General features: G+C 44.3%; 1 protein-coding gene across 3 annotated transcripts in view; it reads right to left on the bottom strand.

The window, feature by feature from the left end:
* Positions 1–7,931: 7,931 nt before the first annotated feature.
* Positions 7,932–12,189, bottom strand: part of ATP1A3 (ATPase Na+/K+ transporting subunit alpha 3) — a 281,983-nt gene continuing 277,725 nt past the window's right edge. For all 3 annotated transcript variants that reach the window (XM_068241455.1, XM_068241456.1, XM_068241454.1), the window contains exon 23: positions 7,932–9,904. In XM_068241455.1, the coding sequence (XP_068097556.1) occupies positions 9,876–9,904 (29 nt within the window). In that variant the 3' untranslated portion in view covers positions 7,932–9,875. The remainder of the gene's footprint in view (positions 9,905–12,189) is intronic.

Raw genomic sequence — 12,189 nt, forward strand, 5'->3', positions numbered from 1 at the left:
GTAATGTAAAGTGCTGATCTGGAGGAGTTTATTTGCTTTTAAACAATACCAGTTGCCTGGCTGCATTCTTTGGCTGCAATAGTGTCTGAATCAAACACCTGAAACAAGCATGCAACTACTCTTGTCAGATTTTTGCCAGAAACTTCTGATCTGCATGCTTGTTCAAGGTCTGTGGCTAAATCTATTAGAGGCAGAGGACCAGCAGGGCTGCCAGGTAACTGATATTGTTTTTAAAAGGAAATAAATATGGCAGCCTCCACATCTCTCTCACTTCAGGTGTGCATGGAGTCTGGTCATTCTAGAGTTCGGTCTGGTGATTAAGGTGGAAACTGACATGTGTTTTGTACACACGAGGTTGTTGTAATATTCCTTTGTGATATGTAACCTTATTGTTATATAATAAACTTTTATCAGAGGTTCGGCTGGGTTGTTTCTATGCATTGTCTTAATGCCAGGAAGCATGAAGCTGCAATGCAAAGAATAGTTTGATACCATTCCAAGCATGAAGGCCTAATCTCTGTATGAGCGTGCAGCCAGCAGGTAAAGTATACTGCATGGGGCACATTTTACACTGGGCTGTACAGCGCTGGGAGTCCTGTCACATTTGTCGCTCGTCTCGTTATCGCTCGCTGTTACCGCCGCATACCCAATCAAGCACGTCGGCCCAAGATCTTGCAGCATGTCCGATCGATACATGCGACCAATTTTGGCCTGAACTTGGTTGCATCGTTCAGGCATGCTCTTGGCGGCACTGATTTTAATCTGATTATAATGAAAGAATCGGATTGTCGTTTGGCTGCCAAGTCGCCTGATGTATGGCCAACTTAACAGCCCATTGTAGCAAGCAATTTTTCACTCCCTGACTGAAAACTAATCCGGGAGTGCAATCAATTTGTGCTGCGACCGCCTGTGGTGTGCTGACAGAAACAGAACAAGCCACACTACTGTCAGTTCACTGCCATCCCAACCGCTTGTTAAAATTGTACCACCGCACCCATCATCATTTTGATTGAAGTTTATGGAACTGATAGGAAGTTTGAGTTTGTGGGAATCCATAAATCTCTCAAGGTCTATTAAAGAGATGAAGTCCGCTGGTAAATAGAACGTGTAGTGGCCACTTTTTTAGTGATGGTTGGCTATCCCCGAGCATGAGGTTATTTCAGAAGGCTATATATAGAGAGATAACCCCCGTGTCTTTGTGGGTGTCCTCCTACATCCTCCCAAAAACATACAGATAACTAGTAAATTGGTTTACCCCTAAATTGGCTCTTGGCTACAATAGACATGACAATGGTAGGGATTAGATTGTGAGCTCCTCTGAGGGACAGTTACATGAGCCGGCCAACAAATCGACCATCCAATTCGATTATTATAATCGAATTGGATGAAAATTGGCAGGCTGAAGTTGGTTGGTCGGGTGCGCGGTGGTACGGCGGCAGATTTACAAATGAGTGACGAGACAACGGAAGCCCTGCCGCTGCAATATATAAATGTATGTAGTGTGTGCATTTATACATTACCTGTGTGGTGTGAGCCTCCACGCAGTTTCCGTCCATCTCGCCGGGTTCTGCATACACACCGGCGGCGCATAGCGGCTGACGTCAGACGCCATGCTCCACTAGCATGTATGCAGCTGTTACCCTGCGAGATGGACGGACAACGTGTGGAAGCTGCTACAGGACAGGTAATGTATAAATGCACACTACATACATTTTGGGGGCAGCGGCAGGCTCAGCCAATTCCCTGATGATTTCATGCTGGAATCAGCCTGTAGTGTATGGGCAGATTCGATAAGAGATACATTTTTTCTCTTGGTCGAATCTGCCCATAATCTTCTGATGTATGGCCACCTTAAAGAGACTCCGTAACAAAAATTGCATCCTGTTTTTTATCATCCTACAAGTTCCAAAAGCTATTCTAATGTGTTCTGGCTTACTGCAGCACTTTGTACTATCACAGTCTCTGTAATAAATCAACTTATCTCTCTCTTGTCAGACTTGTCAGCCTGTGTCTGGAAGACTGCCAAGTTCTTCAGTGTTGTGGTTCTGCTATGAACTCCCCCTTCCAGGCCACTCTATGCACACTGCCTGTGTGTTATTTAAATTAGAGCAGCTTCTCTCTTATCTTTTACAAGCTGGATAAATCGTCCTCTGAGCTGGCTGGGCTTTCACATAGTGAGGAATTACAGACAAGGGCAAAGCTGTTTGCAGGAAGAAAAGAGCAACCTGAAACTTCAGTGCATGAGAGATGCAGGGGGAAAGAAACACACAAATGATCTCTTGAGATTAAAAAGGAAGGCTGTATACAGCCTGCTTGTGTATGGATGTATTTTCTATGTGTGGACATACTGTACATCAACCTACTTCCTGTTTTGGTGGCCATTTTGTTTGTTTATAAACAAACTTTTTAAAACTGTTTTTAACCACTTTTAATGCGGCGGGGAGCGGCGAAATTGTGACAGAGGGTAATAGGAGATGTCCCTTAACGCACTGGTATGTTTACTTTTGTGCGATTTTAACAATACAGATTCTCTTTAAGTGACATGACTATGTACTAAGTATACGGTAAATAATAACTAGCAGAGCAAGACCAGTGATCTATTATATCTTCAGAAGTGCAGGCAGATATACTTTTTTTGTTGTTGGTTAGGCTCTGTGCTCCCATAAATAGCAAGGTTTAGAGTTATCAGCAGCATCTACTTTTCAACATGTAACCTCCAGTTGATAGTGTCCCAAAATAGAACGTGCACATCCTTATTGCAGATGAAAGCACCTCGTAAAAGCCAAATGTGAAAACAAGATGTAGGCTTAAAGGGACACTTAAGTCAAACAAAAAAAAAATGAGTTTTACTCACCTGGGGCTTCCAATAGCCCCCTGCAGCTGTCCGGTACCCTCGCCATCTCCCTCCGATCCTCTTGGCCCCGCCGGCAGCCACTTCCTGTTTCGGTGACAGGAGCTGACAGGCTGGGGATGCGAGTGATTCTTCGCGTTCCTGGCCACAATAGCGCCATCTATGCTGCTATAGCATATATCATATAGCAGCATAGAGGGTGCTAATGTGTCTGGGAACGCGAAGAATCACTCGCGTCCCCAGCCTGTCAGCTCCTGTCACCGAAACAGGAAGTGGCTGCCGGCGGGGCCAGGAGGATCGGAGGGAGACGGCGAGGGCACCGGACAGCTGCAGGGGGCTATTGGAAGCCCCAGGTGAGTAAAACTCATTTTTTTTGTTTGACTTAAGTGTCCCTTAACACTAAAGATTAGTAACCATCTAAGCAGATATTTCATAATATCAAAGAAGACACTCTCAGATATGCATCAAATACAAAAATATCCAATTTTATTACAGGAACGTATGTAATAAAATTGGATATTTTTGTATTTGATGCATATCTGAGAGTGTCTTCTTTGATATTGTTATATATCTGCCTAGGTGGATACTTCTCTTTAGTCTTATGGTTAATCAGTCCATGGCAGCTGCCCTGTCCGGGGCTGTTTTGCTCGTTGTGTTATTGGTAACAAGATGTAGGCTGTCGTAGTATAGTGTTACAGTATCTCATGAAAGTGATTACACTGCTCACATTTTTGTAGATACTTTATTGTATTTACATGGGACAGCACTGAAGATATGACACTTTGATACAATGTAAAGTAGTCAAGTGTACAGCTTGTATAACTGTAAATTTGCTGTCCCATCAAAATAACACACAACCATTCACGTCTAAACCACTAGCAACAAGACTGAGTACGCCTCTAAGTGAAGAAAGTCATAAGTCTGCCCTATTAGATCCCTCCCCATGGGTCATGCCACTCAATAGCGTTACAAGGTTTGTGGTGTATATGTGGAGCAGGTGTGTTAAAGTGAATTGGAATAGTTAAAGGGAAACTGAAGGCAGAGGGATATGGAGGCTGCCATGTTTATTTCCTTTTAAGCAATACCAGTTGCCTGGCTATCCTGCTGATCCTCTGCCTCTAATACTATTAGCCATAGCCCCTGAACAAGCATGCAGCAGATCAGGTGTTTCAGACTCTAAAGTCAGATCCGACAAGACTAGCTGCATGCTTGTTTCTGGTGTTATTCAGATACTACTGCAGAGAAATAGACCAGCAGGGCTGCCAGGCAACTGGTATTGATTAAAAGGAAATAAATATGGCAGCCTCCGTATACCTCTCACTTCAGTTCCCCTTTAAAAAAAAGCCAGATACTTACTTAAGGAGAGGGAATGCTCTGGATCGCCTCTCTCATTCCCAGTTCCAGTGCTGGCTCCCCAGTAGTAGTATTCGACCAATTTTGTGAAATACTGCTCGCTCTCTCTTCACGCTCTGCTGTGAAGGATGCTTCAGAAGCCCGAGTGTTCCCAAAGACTGGCTGCTCCGTACTGCGCAGGTGCGAGCCCCTCTCTTGCGCGTGCGCAGTATGGAGCTGCCTGTCTTCAGGAGGACTCGGCTCCTGAAGACTTCCGAAGTCTCCCTGCGACGGGGGATTCAAACGGAGGACCTGCCGCTGCAACAAGGGCACTGGGAGAGGAGAGGGCAGGCTCTATACTCGCAGTGTTCCCCAACCCTGTTCTCAAGGCCCACCAACAGTACATAATTTGCAGAAAACCACAAACATTCCCAGGTGAGGTAATTAGTCTCAGCAGAGCTGATTAACTACCTCTGTGGATTTCTGCAAAACATGCACTGTTGGTGGACCTTGAGGACAGGGTTGGGGAGCACTGCTCTAAAGGGCCCAGAGCCTTCCCTCTACTTGGGTTCCAGCCCCCCCCCCCCCCCCCCCCCCGATTCCCATTAGCTTTAAATTCTGTGTCATCACTCTCTCATACTGGTCACTGGAAGTTCAACATGGCACCTCTCTGAGGGTCTTTAAAAAGAGAATTGTTGCTGACTGTACACAATTGAGGCCTATACCCACTAAGTGATTTTTTCAGAATGATTTTTAGTGATAAACGGCAAGACAACCACTGCCTTGCTAAAGAAATTGAGGAGGGTAGAGGTGCTGGACTCTCCAGATATAAACTCTTTTGAGCGCCTGTGGGACATCCTCAATCAGAAAGTGGAGGAGATCAGTGTCACTGTGCGGATCTGTCAAACAGTCTTAAAGTGAACCTCCAGACTAAAAATCTACTCAGCAGCACTGAAAAGGCTCTGTGTTTCTTTAACAGTTTCACAGCATCAGAACTTTGTTTTTCTTATAGAAGTCTCACTTTTAGCTGCATTTTTAGCTAAGCTCCGCCCCATCAAAGAAAACTGCCTGGGCTTTTTTCCCCTGATGCTGTGCAAAGCATGATGGAATTTCCTATGTTGTTATTCACGTTGCCTAGCAACTGGGAGGGGTGATCAGCACACAGGACAGTTGGAACTGTGTCTCATGCTCCCTGTCACCTTCTTTCAACCAAAAAGCTGCCCTTATGAAATCACAAACCTTTGCCTGTTCTTTTGAAATAGGGCGGGTAAGAGATTATATTACCTATCTATTTTAATTAACATAACTAATGTAACTTAATGACAGTATGTTTGTTTAGGCTGAAGTTCTGCTTTAAGGCTTATACCCATGTCGGATTTTCGCAAACGACCGGTCGCTTGGACGTCAAATCTGGCGTGTGTACAGTCTTTCGTTCAGCTGATAAGACTGGACTTGAGCGATCCGCTCGGCGGATCGCTCAAATCCAGTCTTATCAGCTGAACGACAGACTGTACACGCACGCCAGATTTGACGTCTAAACGACCGGTCGTGTCGACGTCCAAACAACGGGTCGTTTGCAAAAATCCGACGTGTGTATGTACCTTAGTCTGCCGACAGACTGTATACACATCCTACTGTCGGCAGAACGTCCGCCCAGTGGGAGAGTCTGAAGGACCCTTCGTTTGTTACAATAGTACGTGTGTATTCGCCTTGACATCCACCCTCTTCGTTATGGAGGAGTTGAAGAGGATTCCAGTGGCAACCTGTGAAGCTCTAGTGAACTCCATGCCCAAGAAAGTAAGGGCCAGTTCACACTACGCAAATCAAACAAATCAGTTTTATCGGGCATCAGTTTTTCATCTGTCCATCTGGATTTATTGCAGCCGCCCCAAACTTGAGCTCCATTCAATGTTACGGGCCAAACCAGTCCGTTCAAATGGAGCAATGTGAACGGATCCTTTGATTTAAAGAGACACTAAAGTGAAAATAATAATTTCTATGTGTAGTACAGCTAAGAAATAAAACATTAGGAGCAGAGACATACGTTGAATATTGTTTCCAGTACAGGAAGAGTTAAGAAACTCCAATTGTTATCTATGCAAAAGAGCCATTGAGCTCCACGACTTTCAAAAGTCACAGAGAGCTCTGTCTTCTGAAGGTTGTTATCTCAAGTGTCAGACTCTGTATTTGTTTTCCTGCAGAGGACAGTTCAAAAGTTCATTGACCTCTGTAAAATCATTTAGAATGCTGAGTAGTGTGTAAAGTGCAAATATTAGAGGATTATGCAATGTTATAAAAAAAAAAACCTATATAACTGAAAATAAAAATGAGATTATTTTCTTTGCCACTAATGTTCTAGTAATTATCTGTACTACACAACCAATTCATTATATCATAATTTTTCTATTGTGCGTGCTGAGTTAATTTGATGGGACAGCAAATTTACACTGTTGTACCATGACTACTGTAGATTGTATCAAAGTGTCATATCTGCAGTGTTGTCCCGTGATAAGACATAAAGGGTCCAGAGGCATCTCAGATCTTCCGCGAGCCCGCTGCCCAGGACCATTTTCATCTCCGTAGCCACTCTTTTTTTTTTTCATACGAGCGTTACCATACTGCGCATGCCCAGTGACACAAAGCCACTCATGCACAAGTGGCTTCATTATGCTATTGGGCATATGTAGACCATACTCGCGCATGCGCAGAGAAGTCACACAATCTTGTTGATTTTGCTTAGAGGGGCCCAGCACAGAACATTGGGCTGTAAGATGATTGGGGAATCCTCCAGGGCTATTCAGAAGCTTCCCTCTACCGAGGTATCTGATTTTCTATTTCCAATTCAGCTACCCTTTAAAGTGTGCCTGAGGTGACAAATGATATGATGATATAAACATGTGAATGTACATGTGTTTTTATTCTTTTCCTGCCTGAAAGGGGAAAGGGTTAACCTTCGGGCATTCAAGTGACCACTTCTCTCTTGTTAGACCCTCATTGGGTTATAATGTAAACTAAGCAATTAGAGACATTTTTTTTTTATTTGGCAGGGGAGGGGTGTTAAAAAAGGTTAATAGTTCATGTATTTTAGCTCTGGGACACTTCAAGTGGACCTAAACTTTAAAAATAAATTCAGTACTGTCGGCACAGTCCACAGAAGTTATAAAAGAGTAGCACTAATAAATGGTTAAAAACTGACCTTTAGTGGCAGATACAAATAAAGGTTTTATTGTTTAGTTACACCCACTTCTGCAAAAAAACTGCCATGGCAGTTTTCTGCCCTTGCAAAGGTTTCTAACAGAATGTGCCATAGGGGGGCAGGAGGTAGCTCTTAGAGCAGCCCAGGTGTGTCATGTGCCACTGAGCCAATCAAAGAGAGGAGGGGTTAAGAGAAAAGGAGTGTACAGCCAACTACAGTATTCCTAGCGACAGACAGACGTAATTCTGTCTCTTTTCACTTTGGAATTTACACTTTAGGTCCGCTACCGACTGCAATATATCTACTTTGTAAATGTTTAAACATAAAATATCACCATGGGATATCTTAAAAAAAAAGACATTTTTAGGAGTAGGAGGATAGGTACAGTTATCTCGTCAGTTTATTTTCACCCCAGGATCACTATGAACATCTGATGTCTGTGCTGTTGGGTTTAGTGTGGCCTTTAATTGCATTTTAACTCCAAAATTAGACTCCAAATGGTCCGCTTGCTTGACCTGTGTATGTATTCATGCGACACCAGAAATAAGACGGTTTGCAGTTTTTTGGGGTATTTTTTATTATTATTTATTTTTGTAAATCACAGAAAATGGCAGGAAAACACAAGATTAAAAAAAAAAGTCTGACAACTTGACAAAAACTAATGTAAGAGGGGGGTGGAGACACAGAACAGACACAAACTGCACACAACCCCTCCACCAGTTAAGAGGCACCAGGCTCAGTCTTCAGCCCTTCTTCATTTTGCTTCGGTAACCCACACAGACCGCCCACCTCTTCACTTCATATCGCCCCAATCAGTGCCCTCCTTTTATTGCTTACTGGATCGCCACTACCGCCCCCTTCCACCGCCTCTTTGTTGGCTTAAGTTATTTGTTCTTCCAGCCACCAATTACGTGTGACCACACAACTGTTGCTGCTCTACAGATCCTTCTAGAATAAGGCAAGGTGTAACATGGCCATAGGCATCCTTGTCCCGCTTTAGTAAAACATCTTCATCCTGGGGGCCAGAGAACGTTAACGCATAGTGAACAGGTCTCCATGATGTCCTGCTCCTATCCACATGTTCATCCTGGACTCCCTTTAATTTAGAAAAGTGGGACAAGGTAGAGATTTGACTACAGAGGACTGTGAACAAGTCCCAGAGCTGCTTCCAGGTCTGGCTGACACCTTGGTTCGGCCTCTCTATGCTTCTTTCCACCCAGGATGCTGCTTTCACCCCCCAACTAGAACTCTTCTGTAACTGCTTAGGCTCGATTGTCTCCTTCCTACATTCTGTGTAGTTATCAAAGCAGTAGCCAAACACATAACTCTTGCTAGGTCATTGTGTTGACTACTGTAGTCTTCTGAGCTGACACCCAACCCTCCATGTTTCTTGTGGGTGCGTCGTGTACCTCTACCCCCCCATTTACAAGGACATCAAGAAACACACTCGCCAATCCATCCTAATACACAGACATCAGAACATGTAGCTATCACCCCCTTCTAATATACAGACATTGGGACACTTAGCTCTCACCCCCTCCTAAAAACACGGACAAATACATGTACCTTTCACGCCCATATAGACTTGAGTACATTGGATATGGAGGAATAGTAACTGGGGGAAGGGGGGTGGTCGGGTGAAGAGGGTATCGTTACACAGATGAGACTTCGATATGAGAGATACTCCGCGGGTCTCTCTAGAAGTCAAAGGGCCCTAATAATGCCCTGCAAGACCCTACGCTTTAACACCAGACATTGTTCATGAGGTGTCATGTGACCACAGTACCGGTGCCCTCGCAAATCCCCGGATAAACCCAATGGCTGTTGAAGCAGCACTGGTGTGTGTAATTACCGCAGAGCGGCGCGTTCAGAAGCCTTTGGCAGCATAGAGGTTATTAGGGAGAGAGTTTGGTTAAAGCCCTCCACCCGTAATTGGTTTCTCCACCTTTTTCTTCCCATTTCATCCGTTCTTGCACTCCCTTCAGTACCAGATTCCCCAGCAGTGAAGAGGCCAAAAACCGCAATCCCCATTCAAAAACTTTTTAGACATCCGCTTCATCCACCTTCTCTGTTGCCATCCTCTCTCTCTCCCCCCCTCCTTTATAAGAAAACATCATAGAAGAAAATAATAATAATAATATTTAAAAAAAAGAAAAAAATCCTGGTTCTATTTATATTTATATATATTATATATATATATTTATAATTTTACAGAAAAAAGGAGGGGGGAGAAATGAGTTGAAAAAGAACCAACGTGGAATTGGAACAGAAGGCTTGGCAGGTGGTTAATGTGGTGCTTGTTGCATCTAAGAATCTCTGTAGTTTGTTGCGTTTTTTTCCCTCTGGGGTTAGATTTTGTTTTTGTTGTATGAGTGTTTGCGTGTGTGATGTTTTGTTTGTTTGTTTGTTGTTTTCTTCTTTTTTTGTTTGAATTCGAAGGGAGGGGGATTCGGAGGTTGGAGAGGGTCCAGGTCTGGGAAACGTGTCTCTGGGAATTTAATAATAAGATTCTTTTTCTACCCAACCTGAAAGACAAAAAAATAAATAAAATATTACATCAGTGGCAGATCAATGCAGAAAAGTCATAATATAAGAGAAATGGCATTACATTTACAGAATGGCATTGCTGATCACCTTATAAAAAACACACCAAAAAAACTAGCTTCTTATGCTGTGCTGACATAAAACTGCAGCATGCATAGTTGGCAGGGCTATGGAGTGGCTGCAAAAATCATCCACTCCAACTCCGGTTTATAAAACCACGACACCGACTCCAGGTACCCAACTGCTCCAACTCCTTCACTCACTTAGTCTAATGCTTACCAGGACCGTGGAGTCGGTACAAAAATCATCCGACTCCTGAATTTTATGAAACTACCAACTCCGACTCCAGGTAGCCAGAATTGCTCCGACATTGACTCCTTGACTCCGACTCCACAGCCCTGATAGTTGTTAATAGAGCAGGTAAGAAAATCCCATGTTCACTTTACTGGACACACTTGTCATAGCAACATGCTTTACCTCCCCTCACCCACTCGTAAAAACTCAAATACATAGCTCCCAACTGTCCCTCTTTTGGAACCCTGTCCCTATTATTATTATTTTTTTTCTGGTTGGACTTGATGAACGCATGTCTTTTTTCAACCAAACTAACTATGTAACTGTCCCTCTGTCCCTCTTTCTTCCTCAATTGTTCCTCTTTCAGGGGGATGTACAGATCTCTTTAAATATATGCATTTTTTTTACTGAAAAATGTGTTTACTTGACACTAAACATTATCCCCATCCTTTAACCAGCTGCCGACCGCGTCACGCCAGTAGGCGTGGCCACGGCGGCAGCCCCAGGACCGCCTAACGCCGATTGGCGGAAGGTCCTGTTTAACAGAAATGCGGGCGATCGCGCGCGCATGCGCGCGCACATCGCCCGGCATGACTTGCGGCCCCCCTGTGTCTTCAGCCCGCCGGCCAATTAGCAGCGCCGGCGGGCTGCGATCATTCAAACAGCCCAATCCTTTGCGTATAATACACGTTGTTATGTAAACAACGTGTATTATACTGGCTGCCTCCTCCTCTCCTGGTCACAGCGCGCCCGGACCACCAGGAGAGAGGACGGCAGCCCTGCTCAATTAGACCCGCACGTTTCCCTGCTCGATCCCCCACCCGATCGCCGCTGATCACCCCCACTACCCCCCTCACTGGCCCTGCCAAGGCGTCTGACTGAGGTCTGAGTGTCATCTGGTCGCCTGTCACAGCTCTGATCGAGGTCTGTGTGACATGTGAGTGGCATGTGAGTGACATCGTTGCCTGTGCACAGTTTTTTGACTTCTGATTGATTGATTGATTGCGTTGTGATTATTGATCATCTGTGATTGCCCTGTGTTTTCAATTGCTGTATACATTGGTTGGCATCTGACAGCGGCACTGTGATTGATATCTGGTCGCCTGTCACAGCTCTGATCGAGGTCTGAGTGAGATCTATTGTCTGTGCACTGATTTGACATCTGATTGATTGATTGATTAGTGATTGGTATTTGATCATCTGTGATTGCCTGAGATTTCAATTGTTGTTTACATTGGTTGGCATCTGACAGCGGCGCTGTGATTGATATCTGGTCGCCTGTCACAGCTCTGATCGAGGTCTGAGTGACATCTATTGTCTGTGCACTGATTTTTGACGATTGATTGATTGATTAGTGATTGGTATTTGATCATCTGATTGCCTGAGATTTCAATTGCCGTTTACATTGGTTGGCATCTGACAGTGGCACTGTGATTGATATCTGGTCGCCTGTCACAGCTCTGATCGAGGTCTGAGTGAGATCTGAGTGACATCTATTGTCTGTGTACTGATTTTTGACATCTGATTGATTGATTAGTGATTGGTTTTTGATCATCTGTGATTTCCCTGTGATTCCAATTGCTGTTTACATTTGTTGTAATCTGACAGCGGCATTGTGATTGATATCTGGTCGCCTGTCACAGCTCTGATCGAGGTCTGAGTGACATCTATTGCCTGTGCACTGTTTTTTTGGCCAGTGAGTTAGCTAGGCCCCTTTTGTTAGGTAGTTAGCGCCCAGCCCACTACACCGCAATCACTATAAGTCGCTGATTAGCGTCATCACTGTCGCTAATCTGCATTGGTACTATATAGTATCTGTAAGTGATCAGTACTGATCACAGTCAGATCTATATAAGTACGTTAGGGTCACCTTAGAGTAGGCTCCACTAAAAACGCAGTGTTTGCCCGATCAGGTCTGATCGTTCTGCCGCACTTGCGTTCAGCCCTCCCCACCAAGTGAAAGAAATTTTTG

Source organism: Hyperolius riggenbachi, chromosome 6, assembly GCF_040937935.1.
Source record: "Hyperolius riggenbachi isolate aHypRig1 chromosome 6, aHypRig1.pri, whole genome shotgun sequence".
NCBI classification, from domain to species: domain Eukaryota; kingdom Metazoa; phylum Chordata; class Amphibia; order Anura; family Hyperoliidae; genus Hyperolius; species Hyperolius riggenbachi.